We start from the raw sequence: 20,336 nt of genomic DNA, 5'->3' as shown, positions 1-20,336 counted from the left end.
TCAAAATTCCCTCTTTTATTTTGTGTTGATTTTGTATTCTGCAACTTAATTTTATATTCATTTATTACTTCCAACAGTTTTTCATTGGAGTCTTTAGGGTTTTCTATAAACAAGGTCATCTCATCTGCAAAAAGTGACATTTTGACTTCCTTCTTTCCATTTTAGATATCTTTCATCCTTTTTCTTGCCTAATTGCTCTGGCTAAAATTTCTAGTACTATGTTAAATAAAAGTGGTAAAAGTGTATCCTTGTCTTGTGATCTTAGGAAAAGAGCTCTGAAATTTTTCCATTACGTATGATATTAGCTGTGGGTTGTCATAAATGGCCTTTATTGTGTTGAAGTACATTCCATATATACTTAAATTGGTGAGAGTTTTTATCATAAGCTGAATTTTATCAAATGCTTTTTCTGTATTTATTTCTGTATCTGTATCTATCTACTGATCATATGATTTTTGTGTTTGATTCTTTTAATGTGGCATATCACATTTACTAACTTGCATGTATTGAACCACCCTTACATCAGAGATAAATCCCATTTGATCATGGTAAATGATTTTTTAAATGTACTGTTGAATATGGTTTCCTGTAATTTTATTGCAGAATTTTGTATATGTGTGCATCAGGGATATTGGCCTGTTGTCTTCCTTCCTTCCTTCCTTCCTTCCTCCCTCCCTCCCTCCCTCCCCCTTCCTTCCTTCCTTCCTTCCTTCCTTCCTTCCTTCCTTCCTTCCTTCCTTCCTTCCTTCCTTCCTTCCTTCCCTCCCTCTTCCTTCTCCTCTTCTTCCTCTTTCACCTTCTCTCCCCACCCCTCCTTATTTTGTTGCTGTTGTTGTAGCTGTTGTTATGTCCCTATCTGGTTTTGTATCAGAGCTATGCTGATTCATAAAATGAGTTTGAAAGGATTCCCTTGTATTCAGGGAAGAGTTTGAAAGAACCAGCATTCTTTAAATGTTCAGTAGAATTTAGCAATGAAGCCATCAGGTTCTGGGCTTTTCTTCAATTGAAGACTTTTTTATTACAAACATTTAATCTTTTTGCTCATTATTGGTCTGTTCAGGCTTTCTTTTATCATGATTCAAATTTTGGTAGTTTGTATGTATCCAGAAATTTATCCATTTATTCTAGGTTTTCAAATTTGTAGGTGTATATTCATAATATTCTCTTGTAATCTCCTGTATTTCTGTGGTATCAGTATCAATTGTAATATTTCCATTTCATCTATAAATTTTAGTCTTTTCTCTTTCTTGGTTTGGTTAAAGATTTACTGATTTTTATCTTTTTGAAAAAGTACAACTTTTCATTTCATTGAACATTTGTGTTTTTTAAGTCTCTATTTTGTTTATTTTTACCAATTTTTCCTTCTACCTATTTGGGGTTTAGTTTGTTATTGCTTTTCTAGTTTTTGAGATGCATTATCAGGTTGTTCACTTGAAATCTTTCTACTTGTTTGATGTAGATGTTCATTGCTATGAACTGTCCTCTTAGATTTGCTTTTGCTTTTACTCCATAAGTTTTGATACACTGTTTCCATTTTCATTTGTCTAAAAAAAAAAACCTTTTAAAAATTTCTTTCTCTTTCTTCCCCAACGCCCTCCCCGCCCCCCTTTTTTTGGTGCTGGGATCACTTTATTACTGAACTACATCCCCAGTCCTTTTCATTTTATTTTCTTTAATTTTGAGACAGGGTCTCACTAAGTTGCTGAGGGTCTTGCTAAGTTGCCAAAGCTGGCTTCAAACAACAATCCTCCTGCCTCAGGCTCCCAAGTCACTGGTTTTACAGGTATGTGCCACCACACCCAGTTTTAATTTAACATCCAATGACCCACTGGATGTTTGGGAATGTGTTCTTTAATTTCCATGTTTCAAGTTTCAATTTACAGATTGCAGAGTGCCTCCTATTGTTGATTTCTAGTTTTGTTTCATAGTTATCAGAAAAGATATTGGATATCATTTTAATATTTTTCCATTTATAAAGACTTACTTTGTGTCCTAATATCTGACTTATCCTGGAAAACGTTCCATGTGCTTTTGAGAAGAATGTGTATTCTGTAGGTGTTTCATAAAATGTTCTGAAAACGTTAGGTCCATTTGATCTAGAGCACAATTTAAATTTGATATTTCTTTGTTGAATTTCTGTCTGGATGATATGTCCAAATCAAAGTGGGGCATTGGTCTCCTATTATTTTATTGCAGTCTCTCTCTCCCTTTAGATCTATTAATGCCTGTTTTATATATTTAGATGTTCCAATATTGTGTGAATATACATTTATAATTATTATGTTTCTTGCTGTATTAAACCTTTTATCATGATATCATAGCCTCTTCTCTTTTTATAGTTTTTGACTTGAAGTCTATTTTATCTGATAGAACTACAGGTACTCCTTGGGTTCCACTGCATAAACTGTCTTTTTTAACCTATTCTCTTGTAGTCAATGCACCTCCTTACTGGTGAAGTACATCTTTTGCAGGCAGCATATAGTTGGGTCTTATGTTTTTTTACTCATTCTTCTATAGGTCTTTTAATTGAAAAATTTACTCCATTTACATTCAAAGTAAAAACTGATAGGAAGAAACTTAACTCTCTCACTTAGTTGCCCGATTCCTACTTTTCATAGAACCTTTGCACCTTTCTTCTTCTTTTACTATCTTCTTTTGTGGTTAAGTGATTTTTCTCTAGCAGTAAGTTTTGGTTCTTTGATTTTTAATTTTAGTGTATCTATTATAGGCTTTTACTTTGTCATTACCATGGGGCTTACTAAATATGTTTTATAACAGGTTATTTTTAACAAATAACAACTTTAATATTGATCACAGGAAAAATGGAAAAATTTATATTTTAACTTCACTCCTCCCCACATTTTGAATTCTTTTTGGTTTATTTATCAGTGCCTTATAGTTATACATAATATTTGGTTCATTTTGGCATAACTATACAAGCATGGAATACAGGTTGCTCCAGCTCAGTCCCTAATACTTCCCTTTTCCCTCTCTCCTCCCTCTCCTCCTGTTCCCTTTTCTCTGCTCTACTGGCCTACTCTTTATATTTCTTTTAAATTAGGGCATTATAGATATATGTAAATGTAAAATTCACTGTGATGTGCACACACACACACACACAGAGAGAGAGAGAGAGAGAGAGAGAGAGAGAGAGAGAGAGGGGAAAGGTCAGTCAGATTAATTCTACCATTCCTCCCTTTACCCATCCCTCCTCTCTCTCAATTCCCTTCCTCTACTCACCTCTTTTCTATTTTCATGGGCTACTTCCTCCCCACCTCCTAATTTTGGTCTAGCTTCCATGCATGTGAGAAAACATTTGACTCTTGAATTTCTGGATCAGTTTATTTCACTTAGCATGATGTTCTCCAGTTCCATCCATATATCTACAAATGCCATAAAATTCCTCTTTATGGTAGAGTAAAACTCCATTGTGTGTGTGTGTGTGTGTGTGTGTGTGTGGTGTGTATGTGTGTGATGTGTGTGTGTGTGGTGTGTATGTATGTGTGTGATGTGTGTGTGTGTGTATCACATTTTCTTTATCCATTCATATGTTGAAGGGCACACAGCTTGCTCCATAGCTTGACTATTATGCTGCTATAAACATTGATGTTGCTGTATCACTGTAGTAAGCTGATTTAAATCTTTTGGCTATAAATTGAGGAGTAGGATAGCTGGGTCATATGGTGGTCCATTCTTAGTTTTTTTGAGGAATCTCCATATTGATTTCCAGGGTGCTTGCACTAATTTGCAGTCCCACCAACAATGTATGAGTGTATGTTTTTTCCTCACATCCTTGCCAACATTTATTGTTACTTGTATTCTTGATTCAATCAGTCTGACTGGAGTGAGATGAAATATCAGTGTGCATCAGATTTGCATTTCCCTGATTGTTAAAGATATTGAACATTTTTTCAAATATTTGTTGGCTCTCTGTATTTCTTCTTTTGAGAAGTGTCTCTTTAGTTCTTTTACCCATTTACTAATTGGGTTGTTTTTGTGGTGATGAGTTTTTCGAGTTCTTTATATATTTTGGATATTAATCCCCTATTTGATGATCAGGTGGTGAAGAACTTCTTCCATTCTGTAGGCTCTCTCTTCATGCCCTTGTTTCCTTTGCTGTGCAGAAACTTTTTAATTTGATGCCATCCCACTTATTGATTCCTAATTTTATTTCTTGAGTTTTAGGAATCTTGATAAGGAAGTCAGTGCCTTATCAATATGTTGGAGGGTTGAGCCTACATTTTATTCTAGAAGTTACAGAGTTTCTGGTCTAATTCCTAGGTCTTTGATTCACCTCCAGTTGATTTCCATGCAAAGTGAAAGATAAGGATCAAGTTTTATTCTTCTATTTATGGATATCCAGTTTTCCCAGCATCATTTTTTAAAAAAGCTACCTTTTCTTCAATGCATGTTTTTAGCACCTTTGTTGAGTAACAGGTGACTGTATCTATGTGGATTTGTCTCTGTGTCTTCTATTCTATTCCATTGATCTTTATTTTTGTTTAGGTGCCAAAACCATGCTGTTTTTGTTACTGTAATTCTGTGGTATAATTGTGATGTCTCCAATATCATTCTTCTTGCTCAGGATTGCCTTGGTTATTCTTGGTATATTCTTCTGTATAAATTTCAGAACTGTTTTTTATAGTTCTATGAAGAATGTCATTGGTAATTTGAAGGAAATTGCATTGAATCTGTATAAATTTTTGGGTTAGTATGGCCATTTTAATAATATTAATTCTAACTCTTCAAGAATATGGGAGGTCTTTATATCTAAAGTCTTCTTCAATTTATTTCCTTCTTATTCTATAGTTTTCATTGTAGAGGTCTTTCATTGGTTAGGTTTATTTCTAAGTAGTTTATTTATTTTTAGGTTATTGTGAATGGGATAGTTTTCCTATTTGCTTTTGCAGCAGATTCATTATTGGAAAATAGGAAAACAATTGATTTATATAATTTGCTAATTTTTAAAATCATCTCTAGAAGTCTTCTGGTGGCGTTTTTGGGTTCTTTTTTTTTTTTTTTTGAATAGCATCATGTCATCAGCAGAGATAATTTGATTTCTTCTTTTCCCATTTGTTATTCTTTTAATTTCCTTCTCTTGCCTGATTGCTCTGGCTAGAGCTTTAAGGACTATGTTGAATAGGAGTGGTGAAAGTAGAAATCCTTGCCTTGTTCCTGTTTTTAGAGGAAAATGCTTTTAATTTTTCTCCACTCAGAAATGTTGGCCTTGGGTTTGTCATATATAGCCTTTAGAGTGTTAAGGTAAGTTTCTCCAAACCCTAGTTTCTCTAGTGTTTAAAACATGAATGAGTGCTGTACTTTGTCAAATAATTTTTCTTTATCTATTGAAATGCTTATGTGATTCTTTTCCTTAACTCTTTATATGTGGTGAAGTACAGTTATTGATTTTCATATGCTGAACCAACCTTGCATCCCTGGGATGAAATCCACTTGATCACAGTGGATTTATATATGGATTATAATAATAATCCATCTTATTAATGTGTTTTTGAATGTTGTTTGCCAATATTTTATAAGAATTTTTGCATCTATGTTCATCAGAGGCATTGATCTGCAGTTTCCTTTCCTTGATGTATCTTTATCTAGTTTTGGTATCAGGGTGATACTTCATAGAATGAATTTAGCAACATTCTCTCTTTTTCTATTTTGTGGAATAATTTGATGAGAATTTGCATTTGTTCTTCTTTAAAATCTGGTACAAGTCAGCTGAGAATTCATCTGGATCCTCAGCTTTTCTTTGTTAAAAGTCTTTTAATAGCTGCTTCAATTTCATTGCTTGATATTTTTCTATTTAAGTTCTCTATATCCTCATGGTTCTATTTGGGTAGGTCATATATCTCTAAGAATCTGTCAATTTCTTCAAGATTTTCTACAGAAATATACATTTTCAAACAGTTTCTAATGATCCTCAGGATTTCAGTGCTTGTGGTGATATTTCCTTTTTCATCTCTAATTTTGTTAATTTTGGTCTTCTCTCTTCTTTTGGTTAGATGGCTAAGGGTTTAACAATTTTGTTATCTTTTCAAAGAACCAATTCTTTGTTTCATTGATCCTTTGTGTTGTTTTTTTATTCTCAATTTCATTACTTTAGGTTCTGATTTTAATAATTTCCTATCTCCTACTGATTTTTATATTAGATGGTTCTTTTCTAGACTCTTGAGGTGTAACATTAGATTATTTATTTGGTATCTTTTTATTTTTTAAATGTGGGAACTCAGAGCTATAAAATTTCCTCTTAGAAATGCCTTAATACTTTCCCAGAGACTTTGATATGTTGTATCTTTATTCTCATTTATTTTTCTAATAATTTTTTTTCTCCCCTGATTTCTTCTGTGATCCATTTCTCATTCAAAAGTGTTTTATTTAATTTCCAGGTATTAGAATGGTTTCTGTTTTTTAATCTTGTCATTGATTTCTAATTTCATTCCATTATGATCTGATAAATGCAAGGAACTATCTCTATATTTTGCATTTGGTATGATTTGCTTTGTGCCCTGAAACATGATTTTAGAGAATGTTCCATGTACTGCTGTGAAGAAAGTGAATTCAGTTGTCAATGGATGAAATACTCTGTAGATGTCGCTGAGGTCCATTTTATTAATGGTATTTTTTAGTTCTAAAGAGTTTTTTCTTAGTTTATGACTGGCTGACCTATCAATGGTGATAGAGTTGTGTTGAAATCACCCAGTATTATTGTATTGTGGTCTATTATTGTATTGAGAAGGGTTTGTTTGGGGGCATAAATATTTATGATCATTATATCTTATTGTTGGATGATTCCCTTAGCCAGTATGAAGTGACTTTCTTTGACTCCTCTGATTACTTTGGGCTTGAAGCCTACTTTGTCTGATCTGAGAGTAATTAACCCTGCTTACTTCCAGTTTCCATTTGCATGGTACATCTTTTCCCTATCCTTTCACCTTCAGTCTGTGGATGTCTTTGTCTGTAGAGTCTCTTGTAAACAACATACAGTTGGGTTTTTATTTTTGTTTTTTAAACTCAATCTGCCAATTTATGTCTCTTTTTTTGAAGAGTTTAGATCATTTATATTCAATGTTATTATAATTTTTATTTCCTGCCATTTTATTTTTAATGCTCAATTCAGACTTTATTCTCCTTTAATTGACTATTTTTCTCGTGCAAATTCTTCAGTATGTTGGTTTTCATTTTTATTTTTTATTTCTTCTGCATGAAATATTTCATTGAGTATGTTTTGTTGTGCAGGCTTAGTTGTTATGAATTTTTAGTTTCTGATTATCATGGAAGAATTTTTTTTCATCTTCAATTCTGAAGGATAATTTTTTGGATATAGTAATCTTGGTTGGTACCCATTTTCTTTCAGGGCTTAGTATGCATTAAACTAAGCTCTCTTGGCTTTTAGGATCTGAGTTGAGAAATCAGTTGAAATGCAAATTGATTTACCTCTAAATGTGACCTGCCATTTTTATCTCATGCCTTTTAAAATTCTTACTCTGTATATTAGGCATTTTCATTATAATGTATTTTGAAAAGGTTATCTTTTGATCTTGTATATTTGAAGTTCAATATGCCTCTAGTGTTTAGATTTCCATCTAATTCCTAAGATTTGGAAATTTTTCTAATATTATTTTATTGAAAATATTGTACATTCCTTTAGTTTGTATTTGGAGCCTTCTTCTACCCCAACAATTCTTAAATTTGGCCTCTTTTAAAACATATTTTTAGTTGTAGATGAACACAATACCTTTATTTTATTTATTTTTATGTGGTGCTGAGGATTGAACCTAATGCCTCACATGTGCCAGGCAAGCACTCTACCACTGGCCTCTTAATGTTATCCCAGATTTCTTGAATATTCTGATCATGGTCTCTTACCATCTTTTGTTTATATAAGATTATATATTTTTGTCTTCAAGGCCTGAAAATCTACCTTCAAAGTGGTCTCATCTGTTGGTTATGTTTTTCATTGAATTTTTTATTTTATTGAGTCTTTCATTTCCAGAATTTTTTTTCAGAATCTGTATCTCTTTATTGAAATGATCTTTCACTTCCTATATTTTCTAAGTTCATTTCTGCCACTGTGGTGTCAATGGGATCAGCTGTTGAAGTATTGTGGACTGTCTGGGTCGTTTGCTCCCTTGCTTCTTCATACTGCTTATATGTCCTACCCATCAATTGGGATGATTATTGCTACTTCTTTTATGCAAGGGACTATTTTGTGAGCTTTTTTCTCCTAAGAGCCCCAGGCTTGGCTAATATCCAGGTATTGATATTTTCACTTAATATGTGTCCTCTGCTGGCCAGGAGTATAAGCACCACTTTAAGAGAAAACTCTAAACCCTATTTACAAAATAACTTCAGCAAAGCCACATACTATTCAATCTTCTTAGGAAAAATGAAAAACTTGTTGATACTGTTCTCCACAGCTTGTCTATACCTGGGTATAAATTTATAGTAAAATTCTGAGATTTGTTGAAAAAACAGTTATTAAATATAGTAAAATTGCTATATAGTACATAGAGGCTGAAGGGGGAAGGAGAGAAAAATTGGAAAAAAGAAGAGAGAAAAAAAGAAAAAAGAAAAACAATATACAAAATATTAATACACACCAAGCTAAAAAGAAAAAGGTGGATGGCAGGGGCAGGATTTGAGGCAGTAGCAGGTAATGTAAGAGGAGAAAGCAGGTAAGATAAGCAAGTGTAAACCTGAACTAGGAAAACAAAGAATGGTTCCAATTCATGTGTTAAAACATTAGAAGAAATACAATCAAACAGGTTGAATATAAAACATCAAATACTAAAATAACAACTATCAAATCAAGATGAAGAGTTGGGCATTGTGGTACATGCCTATAATCCCAGCTGCTCTGGAGGCTGAGGAAGGAAGTTTGAAAGTTCAAAGCCAGCCTCAGCAATTTAGCAAGGCCCTACGCTACTTTGCAAGACTTTGTCTCAAAACAAAAAAATTTAAAGGGCTGGGAATGTGGCTCAGTGGATAAGTGCCCCTGTGTTCAATACCTGGTACAGAAGAAGGAGAAGGAGAAAGAGAAGGAGAAGGGGAAAAAGAAGAGTGATATATATGCAATCAAACTTGAGGATGGAGCTATTTATAATAAATCATGCCAAGGTAGAGAAAATTCTTATTGAGTCTTGGTTTGGATTTCATCAAGGTTTGGGAACTTTAGAAGATGTTCATCAGTTTTGTTTGATTTTTTTTTTTTTTTTAGATCCTCTTATAGATTCTGGGTCACATGAGCCACTCCTTAGTTGCTATGGACCTCCCATCAGCTGTTCTCACTTATCAGCCCAGGGTCCCAAGGTGGATGATCAGAGGGTGCTGGGTTGTTTCTGTTAGCTGTTTCTAGAGTGTAGGAGCACAGGATGAAGGGCATTAGGTTGTTGCTCTGATTGCAAAGGATCACCACACGGCTGTTCCCTTTGACAGGGTCTTTTTCAAAGTGGCACAGAGCCGATTCTCTTTCTGCAAGAGGAAGACCTGTGGTTGTGGGTTCTCCATGGTGGTCTATGATACAGAAGCATAGCTCCTGTCACAGGTCCCTGGGGCACCATCCCTGCTACTGGGAAAAAGACACAGACAATTAGCCTAGGTTCAAGCTCCCTCTGCCCAATGTTGTGAATCATGGACACCATTCCTCTTCACTGCCCTGGACAGAGACTGCCTTCCCATGTGTGTCTTGAGTTATCACTTCCCACAGCCATGAATATGGGCATTGCTCCCATCCCTACCCAAGCTCCCATGGAGGTTGTATAGAGAGTGTTATGTTAAGCTAGCACTTTCTGGGTGTGTTTAGCTCTTGGGTCTCCTCCACCCCACTTCTCTTGTTTCTGGAGAGAGGGAAGATATTTCAGCAACTTTCAGCTAGTAGGGATCCTTCTACAAGTTCCTCCTGGATACATTATTGAGACATTCCATCTCAGGGGTACTCCCTCTGGTTTTATTTGTTGCTATCTGAAGGTGGGAGATGTGGTGTTGATTTAATTTCTTCTAGGGAGGCTGGCCAGCTGTGTACTCCACAAAATGGCTGCCTTGCCCAGCATGGCTGGCTGGCTTTCTTTCTTTCTTTCTTTTTTTAATTTTTAAATATATGACAGCAGAATGCATTATAATTCATATTATACATATAGAGCACAATTTTTCATATCTCTGGTTGTATACAAAGTATATTCACACCATTCTTGTTTTCATACACGTACTTAGGGTAATGAAGTCTATCTCATTCCACCATATTTTTTATTACCTCCTTGCCCCCCTCCCTTCCCTTCCCTCCCCTTTGCCCTATCTAGAGCTTTCTGTTTACAATTTGAGATAAATTGCTTGAACTCCTTTAGTGACCCTGCTGTTCCTGTTTTACTTTGGTGTGCTTTTCTTTCCAGCTATTGTTAAAGAAGTGAGCCTATGTGCTTTTCCTCTCCCTGCTTCTCTCTCTGTTGCCCCTTACTCCTCACCCCACCGTGAACCACGTTTTGAATTAAGAAACTCTGTCTTTATTTTCTGTTCTGGTAACCAAACTTCAAGTCTCTCCAGGTCTCAGACTCTCCAATAGTGGATCTTAGAACATTTGTTTTGTCACTCATCTCTCTAGTCAGCTGTTCATTCACTGCCTCCTTTCTATGCTGTGGAGGGGTCAGGGGTCACTGCCTAGCTCCACTCCATTTTTGATATTTGCATTTATGTTTTTTTGATATTTACTATCCATTAATGTTATTATAGTTCTTATAATTTTTGTTTTTTCTTTTAATTTCTCATTTAACATGTAAGTGGTTTATCCCCCAAGATCATGATATTGAGTTTTTTAAACTTTGTCTGAAAGCTACTTTTACCTGTGATTTTATATCTTCAGATATTTTTATGTTACACACTAATGTTCATTCATTTGAAAAACTCTCTTTAGCATTTCTTGTAAGACATGACTAATGTTAATGAAATCCCACTGCTTTTGTTTGACTGGGAAATTCTTTCTCTCCTTCATTTCTTTTTAAATTGATTTTTTAAAAATAAATGACAGCAGAATGCATTACAATTATTATTACACATATACAGCACAATTTTTCATATCTCTGTATATAAAGTATATTCACACCAATTCATGTCTTCATAGATGCACTTTGGATAATGATATTCATCACATTCCACCATCCTTACTAATCCCCTGCCCCCTCTCTTCCCCTCCCACCCTTCTGCCCTATCTAGAGTTTGTCTATTCCTTCCATGCTCCCCTTCCCTACCCCACTATGAATCACCCCCCTTATATCAGAGAAACATTCAGTATTTGTTTTTTGGGGATTGGCTAACTTCACTTAGCATTATCTTCTCCAATGCCATCCATTTACCTGCAAATGCCATGGTTTTATTCTCTTTTATTGCTGAGTAAAATTTCTTTGGGTATATATGCCACATTTTTTAATCCATTCATCTATTGAAAGGCATCTAGGTTGGTTCCACAGTTTAGCTATTGTGAATTGTGCTGCTATAAACATTGATGAGGCTGTGTCCCTGTAGTAGGGTGTTTTTAAGTCCTTTGGGTATAGACCAAGGAGAGGGATAGCTGGGTCAAATGGTGGTTCCATTCCCAGTTTTCCAAGGAATCTCCATACTGCTTTCCATATTGGCTGCACCAATTTGCAGTCCCATCAGCAATGTATGAGTGAACTTTTTCCCCCACAAACTCACCAACACTTATTGTTTTTGTCTTCATAATAGCTGCCATTCTGACTGGAGTGAGATGATATCTTAGAGTAGTTTTGATTTGCATTTCTCTAATTGCTAGTGATGATGAACATTTTTTCATATATTTGTTGACTGATTGTATATCCTCTTCTGAGAAGTGTCTGTTCAGGGCCTTGGCCCATTTATTGATTGGGTTATTTGGTTTTTTGGTGCTTAGCTTTTTGAGTTCTTTATATACCCTAGAGAGTAGTGCTCTATCTGATGTGTGAGGGGTAAAAATTTGCTCCCAAAATGTAGGCTCTCTGTTCACCTCACAGATTATTTCTTTTGCTGAGAAGAAACTTTTTAGTTTGAATCCATCCCATCTATTGATTCTTGATTTTAATTCTTGTGCTATAGTAGTCTTATTAAGGAAGTCATGTTCTAATCTGAAATGATGGAGATTTGGTCCTACCATTTCTTCTAATAGGCGCAGTGTCTCTGGTTTAATTTCTAGATCTTTGATCCACTTTGAGTTTTGTGCATGGTGAGAGATAGAGGTTTAATTTCATTTTGTTGCATATGGATTTCCAGTTTTCCCAGCACCATTTGTTGAAGAGGCTATCTTTTCTCCAATGTACCTTTGTCTAATATAAGATAATATAATTTTGTGGGTTAGTCTCTGTGTCCTCTGTTCTGTACCATTGGTTTACCGGTCTGTTTTGGTGTCAATACCATGCTGTTTTCATTACTATCGCTCTGTAGTATAGTTTAAGGTCTGGTATAGTGATGCCACCTGCTTCACTCTTCCTGCTAAGGATTGCTTTAGCTATTCTGGGTCTCTTATTTTTCCAGATGAATTTCATGATTGCCTTTTCTGTTTCTATGAGAAATGCCATTGGGATTTTGATCAGAATTGCATTAAATCTGTATAGTGCTTTGGTTAGTATGGCTATTTTGATAATATTAATTTTGCCCATCCAAGAACAAGTTTCCAAACTATATTCATAAAATATCTATGTTTTACATTCTTAAATTTTTGACCTACTGTTTACATTTCTAGCATCCATAAATAACTCAAATTCCAATTCTCTTGTTCCCCAGTTGAAGTAGCTGAGAACAGCATATCTCATATTATTTTGTGATATGCCAGAAGTCTGAGGGAAAGTTAGGAAGGAGGTGTAAGAAAGCAATGGTCCAAATTGTCTTCCTTCTCCTTTTCCATTGTCAGACTCAGTGATAAATATAATCCAAGACTACAAATAGTGTGTATACAAGTATTTGTATATACGGATGCACAAATATGTATATGCATGTGTACAAATATGAGTATATATAGTACATATGTTAAGATTATGTATATTTATATATATGTTGCTAAATCAGCCAACAGAGAAATATTCAAACTGTGTTCAATAAGAAATGCAAATATGGGATTTTAGGATATTATTTTTTAAAATAATATAAAATAAATACATCTGCTATGCAATTCAGGATTCTTGTCAGACTAGATAAGAGGAAGGGAATTCAATAAACTTATGTTTATATTATGGTAATTTTTTTCCATTTTGTATCCATGTTTATTGTGTTAAAATTATGGAAGAAAATATAGGAATTGAAAAGAAGGTTAGAAGGAAGAGGAGGGGGAAAGGTGAAAGGAGACAGAAGAGGGAAAATGAGAAGAAATATTCAAGAAGAAATTCATGAAATACAAATGCATCTTTGATACTCTAGTAGGTTTTGATCAACTATCAGCAATAATTATATGGCAGGAGATTTGCTGGTATAAAAAATGATTAGTTTTTTTTAAATTCAAATATTATGTTAAGCTTGATATCTAGACATTTACTATCCAGTATAGATGAAGAAGTGCTCAACAAGTAAATAAAACAATCACTCTCCAGGTCCCCTTCTGCATGTTACTGACAGGACACTTAACATGGAAGAATATGGGCAAGCAGTATTCCACTTTCCTGGGTCTGGTTCAGGATCCCTGTCAGTACCTCTCTATACTCTGCCTATTAACAGCCTGCAAAAACATTGAAAAGGAGTGACTGCTCACAAGAAGTCTGGGCTGTCCTAGGTGACCATAACCCCCACTGGCAGAATACATGTTTAAGTAAGAGTTAAATGATGGTTGGAAAATAAGCATACACAGAAAAAAATTTCCACAAACAAAGAAAAAAGGGCCGGAGTGTGGCATTTGGGGCAAACTTTGTCAGGATACCCAGTTAGTAGACCACAATCTAAAATTAATCAAAATAATAGTAAAGCTCTATTTATCAAAAGGAATAAAAATGTATTCACATCTAATAAAGTAAAATTAGTGTGATTAATGTACACAGAGAAATTTGGTTGTCATAAAATTAAACACAAATAACAGGTGATACATTAATTTTCTAGGTTATATACAAGCTAATTCCAAATTCTATAACCTGTAAAAAGTAAAAAAACTTATTAATTTGGACACATTGGCCAAATCTGTCAAACTATCTGTTTTGTTAAAAACAAATAAATTAAATAAATAAATAAGCAAAAGATTAGTAGAACATGGTCATGCTTATTCATTTGTTGTGTATGGTATTCTTCATGCTGTTCTATCAGAGTTGAGTAGTTATGATGGACTAGTATGGTTCATAAAGCCTAAAACATTTACTACAGGTTGAGAAGCCCTTATCAGAAATGGCTGAATTTTCAGTTAGGAATGCACAATCTTTATTTGTTCCCTTACAGAAAAAGGTTTGTAGATCCCTGATATATAATCACTGATCTTAAACATGTAGAGCACATCACTAAATCACTATAGCCCAAAAGGCAGAAAGAGCTTTATGTGCTATATAATGCAGATCCTTCATTACAAACTAAAAACAAAATAGATAGTACAGAAAAGGAAGAAGAGGAGGAGGAGAAAAGGAAGAGAAGAAGGAGGAGGGGGGGGAGGAAGAGGTGGGGGGGGAAAGGAGGAGGTGGGGTGGGGAGGAGGAGGAAGAAGTAGTAGAGTAGTAGTAGTAGTAGTAGTAGTTGAAGTTGTTTCCAGCATTGTGAGAATATTTTAGAGTTTGGAAAAATAAACAATTGTTTTTTCTGGTTTTGCTGGTTCTTCCTACCTGTTTTTCATCCTGTTCATCTGAAGTGTTATAAGGTAAAAGATGATGTAAAGAGTAAAATCAGAAAGAAAATACAAGAAGTAAAAGATCATTTCAATATGAAGATAGAGATCCTGAAGAAGAATGTTTCCTGATTGCAGAAGGATAAATCAAGAAATCCTCAAAATGAAAAAAAGTCAATAAAACAAATTTAAAATGCAGTGGAGTGGCTGGGGCTGGGGCTCAGTGGTAGAGCATTTGTCTGGCATATGTGAGGCACAAGGTTTGATCCTGAGCACCACATAAAAATAAATAAAATAAAGGATAAAAATTCTGTGGAATCAACTATAGATTATATTGTTTGGAAGATAGAGAGTTTCAGGCAATGATGACAAAGTATATAATCTTGAAAATAAATTTGTGGAGAAAAGATCTTAAGAGACCATGAACAGTACTTTCAAGAAATCTTTATAGGGATAGATGAAGGCTCTGAAGTACAAACTAAAGGAATGTATAATCTTTTCAATGAAATACAAGGAGGGTCTTAGAATAATACCAAGCTCTAAAAGAAAATGGATGCCAAGAATACTATTTGCAGCAAAATTAAGCTTCATAACTGAAGACAGAATAAACCTTTCATGATAAACAAAAGTTAAAAGAATTCACAACTAGGAAGCCTGTCTACAATACATATTCAATAAAGTATTTCATGAAGAAGTAATGGAGAATAAGAATTAAAACCAGCATAAGGGAGAAACTACACTAGAAAAATAGTCAAGCAAAGGAAAATCAATTCAATGTAAAAACTAAAAATAAATCCAAATGACAGGAAATAAAAATCATCTCTTAATAATAGCACTGAATGCTAATGAACTGAACTCATCAATCAAAAGACATAGGCTGCTGGGCACACTGGTGCAACACCTGTAATCCCAGCAGCTCAGAATGCTGAGCAAGAGGATTGCAAGTTCAAAGCCAGCCTTAGGAAAAGTTAAGCAACTCTGTGAGACCCTGTCTCTAAATAAAATACAAAATAGGGCTGGGGATGTGGCTCAGTGGTCGAGTGCCCCTGAGTTCAATCCCTGGTACATGTACACACACACCCACACACACATACACAGACATAGACTGGCATACTGGATTAAAAAACAAGACCCAACAATATGCTACCTCCAAGAGACTCACCTCATAGGAAAAGGCATCCACAGATTGAAGATAAAAGGATGGGGAAAAAAACATGTCACTCACATGGATCTAGTAAATAAACAAAGGTTTCTATCCTATCCTCATATCAGATAAAGTAGACTAAAGCCAAAATTAATCAGAAGAAACCAAGAAGATCATTTCATACTGCTTAAGGGAATAATACAACAATAGGAAATAGCAATCATAAATATTTATGCTCCAAATAATGGAGCACCTATATACATCAAACAAACCCTTCTCAAAATTCAGAATCAGACCTCAACACAATAATACTGGGTGACTTTAACATGCCTCTTTCATCACTAAATAGATCTTCTAAACAAAAACTTAATAAGGAAGCTACAGGACTTAAAAATACAATTAATAGTTTAGACTTAATAGACTTACATAGAGTATTTCATCCATCAATGAATGAAAACTCTTTCTTTTCAGCAGCACATGGAATATTTTCTAAATTAGATCACGTCACAGGCCACAAAGAAATTTTTAACAGGACAATACCCTGCATTCTATCAGATCATAATGGAATGAAATTAAAAATCTACAATAAGGCAAAAAATAAAAACTACTCTAACACGTGGAGACCAAAAAATTCACCATTGAATAAAGACAGCAGAAGAAATCAGGAGTGAATAAAAAATAAAATAAAATAAAATAAAATATTTTTAAAAATAAAATAAAAATATAATTTAAAAAATAAAATTAAAAAATACTTAGAACCAAATTAGAATAGAGATACAACTTATCAAAATCTCTGGGATGCTACGAATGTGGTACTAAGAGTAAAGTTCATTATATTGAGCTCATTCATTAAAAGAACAGAAAAATACCTAATAAATAACCTAACATTACATCTCAAGATCCTATACAAAGAGGAATAAACCAATCCAAAATCAATAGAACACAGGAAATAATTAAAACCAGAGCCAAAATCAATGAAATCAAGATTTAAAAAAAAAAAATTTTAATCAATGATACAGCAGCTGGGGTTGTAGCTCAGTGGTAGGGCACTTGCCTAGCTCGTGTGAGGCACTGGGATCAATCCTCAGCACTAAATAAAAATTAAAAAATAAAGGTTTGTATACATCTACAATTAAAAATATTTTAAAAATTAATGATACAAAAAGTTTGTTCTTTGAAAAAAATTAATAAAATTTATAAATTTGCCATTAACCAAACTAACCAAAAGAAAAAGAGAAAAAGCTTAAACTGTTAAAATCTGAGATGAAAAAAGAAATATCACTACAGATACTACTGAAATACAGAGAATAATCAGAAATTATTTTGAAAATGTATACTCTAATAAAATAGAAAATCTTGAAGATATTAACAAATTCCTAGAGACATGTCAAACCAAGAGGGTATAAAAAGTTAAACAAACCAATTTCAAGTAAGAAATTGAAGCAGCCATCAAAAGCCTACCAAAAAGAAAAGCCCCAGATTTTATGAACTCTCAGCAGAGTTCTACCAGACCTTTAAAGAAGAACTAATACCAATTCTCTTCAAATTATTCCATGGAATAGAAAAGTAGGGAACTCTTCCAAACACATTCTATGAAGCTAGTATCACTCTCATACCAAAACCAGACAAGGACATATCAAAGAAACAAAACTTCAGACCAATATAATTGATAAACATAAATGTAAAAATTCTTAATAAAAATATTGGCAAATCACATACAAAAATAAATTTAAAAGACAGTGCACCATGATCAAGTGGATTTCATTCCAGGAATACAAGGTTGGTTTAATATATGGAAATCAATAATATTAACTCATCACATAAATATATTTAAAAACAAGAATCACATTATTATATCAATAGATGCAGAAAAAGCATTTGACAAATACAGCTTCCACTCATTTAAAACACTAGGAAAAATAGGGATAGAAGGAACATTCCTCATCACTGTAAAAGTTATTTATGACAAACCCAAGGCAAACATTATTCTAATGGAGAAAAATTAAAAGAATTCTCCATAAAAACATAACAATACAAAGATGCCCTGTTTCACCACTTCCATTTCACATAGTCTTTGAAACTCTAGCCAGAGCAATTTGGCAAAAGAAATAAATTAAAAGGATAAAAATAGGAAAAGAAGAGCTCAAAGTATCTCTGTTTGGTGACAACATAATCCTACAGTTAGAAGATCCAAAAAACTCCATTCAAACCTTCTAGAACTCATAAATAAATTCAGCAATGTAACAGAATATAAAATTAACACCCAGAAATCAACTGTATTCCTATATTGCAATGATAATCAAGCTGAAAAAGAAACTAGGAAAACCATCACATTCACAATAGCTTCCAAAAAGAAAAATAAAATACTTGTAAATCAATCTAATAAAAGAGGTGAGGGACCTCTACAATGAAAACTACAGAACACTGAAGAAAGAATTAGAGGAGGAACTTAGAAGATGGAAAGACCTCCCATGTTCTTGGATAGGCAGAATTAATATTATCAAAATGGCCATACTACCAAAAGCACTATACAGATTCAACGCAATTCCTATCAACATTCCAATAATATTCTTCATAGAAATGGAAAAAGCAGTCATGGAATTCGTCTGGAAAAATAAGACACCCAGAATTGCCAAAGCAGCCCATAGTAAGAAAGGTGAAGCAGGGTGAATCACAATCCCAGACCTTAAATTATACTACAGAGCTATAGTAACAGGAAAAGCATGATATTGGCACCAAAGCAGGCAAGAAGACCAATAGAACAAAACAGAAGAGAGACAAACTCACAAAGATACAGTTACCTCATACTTGATAAAGGGGCCAAAAACAGACATTGGAGAAAAAGCCTCTTCAACAAATGGTGCATGGAAAACTGGCAATCCGTATGTAGTGGAATGAAATTAATCCCTCTCATCATGCACAAAACTCAATTCAAAGTGGATCAAAGACCTAGAAGTTATACCAGAAACCCCAAACATACTAGAAGAAAACGTAGAAACTGATATCCTTAACAAGATCAAGATCCTAAAGCACAAGAAGTAAAATCAATAATCCATAAATGAGATGGTATCAAATTTGAAAACTTCTTCAGAGCAAAGGAAACAATCAATCAAGAATGTTAAGAGAGAACCTAGAGAATGGAAGCAAATCTTTGCCAACTGTACCACAGACAGAGAAATAATTTCTAGGTTATATAAAGAACTCAAAAAATTTAGCACCAAAAATACAAACAACTCAATCAATAAATGGGCAAAGGAACTGAACAGACACTTCACAAAAGAAGAAATATATGAAAATGTTCACCGTCTCTAGCAATTAGAGAAATGCAAATTAAAACTACACTGAGATTGCATCTCACTCTAGTCAGAATGGCAATTTTCAAGAATAAAGTAACAGTAAATGTTGACAAGGGTGAGGGGGGGGAAAGGTACACTCACACATTGCTGGTAGGACTGCAAATTGTTGTAACCACTATGGAAAGCAGAATAGAGATTTCTCAGAAAACTTTGACCATTTGACCCAGTTATCTCACTCCTCAGTAACAGCATACTATAGTGACACAGACACATCAATGTTTATAGCAGCACAATTCACAAAGATACAGTTACCTCATACAATGGAACCAACCTAGGTGTTCTTCAGCAGAAGAGTGAATAATATGGTATATATACAAAATGGACTATTACTCAGCCATAAAGAAGAATGAAATTAGGTCATTTTCCACTAAATGGATGTTACTGGAAACTATCATGTGAGTGAAATAAGTCAATGCTACAAAACCAAAGGCCAAATGTTCTTTCTGTTATGCAGATGGTAACACAATAGGGGAGGCAGTAGAGAATAGAAGTTCATTGAATTAGACAAAAGGCAATGAAGGGAAGGGATGAGGGGATGGGAATAGGAAAGACAGTAGAATGAATTAGACATAACTTTCCTGTGTCCATATATGATACATGACCAGTGAAACTACATCATGTACAACCACAAGAATGAGATCCTAATTAGAATTAGTATGTATGTATAATATGTCAAAATACACTCTACTGCCATGTATATCTAAAAAAACCAAAAAATTTAAAAGACATTGAAAAATACAAAAACGTTCCCAGAATTATAAGAGTATTTTATAGTTTGGAGAAATGAAACAATTTTTCTATTACTTGTTTTGCTAGTTTTTCCTACCTGTTTTTGATTCTTTACATCTGAAGTATTATTGACATCCTGTATATTTTCCCTGAGCTGGGAACTTTCCAATTTTTCTTGAAGAGATGAGTTATTCTTCTCAGCTGTCTCATCATCTTCATCGGTTTCTGGGTTATTTTTCCATTCTTTCATCATTTCTAATACATTGGTAGGCCTCATTGAAGAATGTGTATTTCCCTAATATAGACAATGAATTTTGGTGTTATAAATAGC

At 34.0% G+C, this 20,336-nt stretch overlaps 1 protein-coding gene across 3 annotated transcripts in view; it reads right to left on the bottom strand.

Annotated features, from left to right (window-relative positions):
- Positions 1 to 20,336, bottom strand: part of Stk33 (serine/threonine kinase 33) — a 71,116-nt gene that overhangs the window by 11,319 nt on the left and 39,461 nt on the right. For 2 of the 3 annotated variants that reach the window (XM_026409582.2, XM_026409581.2), the window contains exon 11: positions 20,103 to 20,300. In XM_026409582.2, the coding sequence (XP_026265367.1) occupies positions 20,103 to 20,300 (198 nt within the window). Of the gene's footprint in view, positions 1 to 10,966; positions 10,982 to 15,648; positions 15,657 to 20,102; positions 20,301 to 20,336 lie in introns of all 3 variants that reach the window. The other variant, XM_026409583.2, reaches the window with a different exon arrangement.

This window comes from Urocitellus parryii, chromosome 4 (assembly GCF_045843805.1).
Source record: "Urocitellus parryii isolate mUroPar1 chromosome 4, mUroPar1.hap1, whole genome shotgun sequence".
NCBI lineage: Eukaryota > Metazoa > Chordata > Mammalia > Rodentia > Sciuridae > Urocitellus > Urocitellus parryii.
This window is presented reverse-complemented; position numbering and strand designations above follow the sequence as displayed.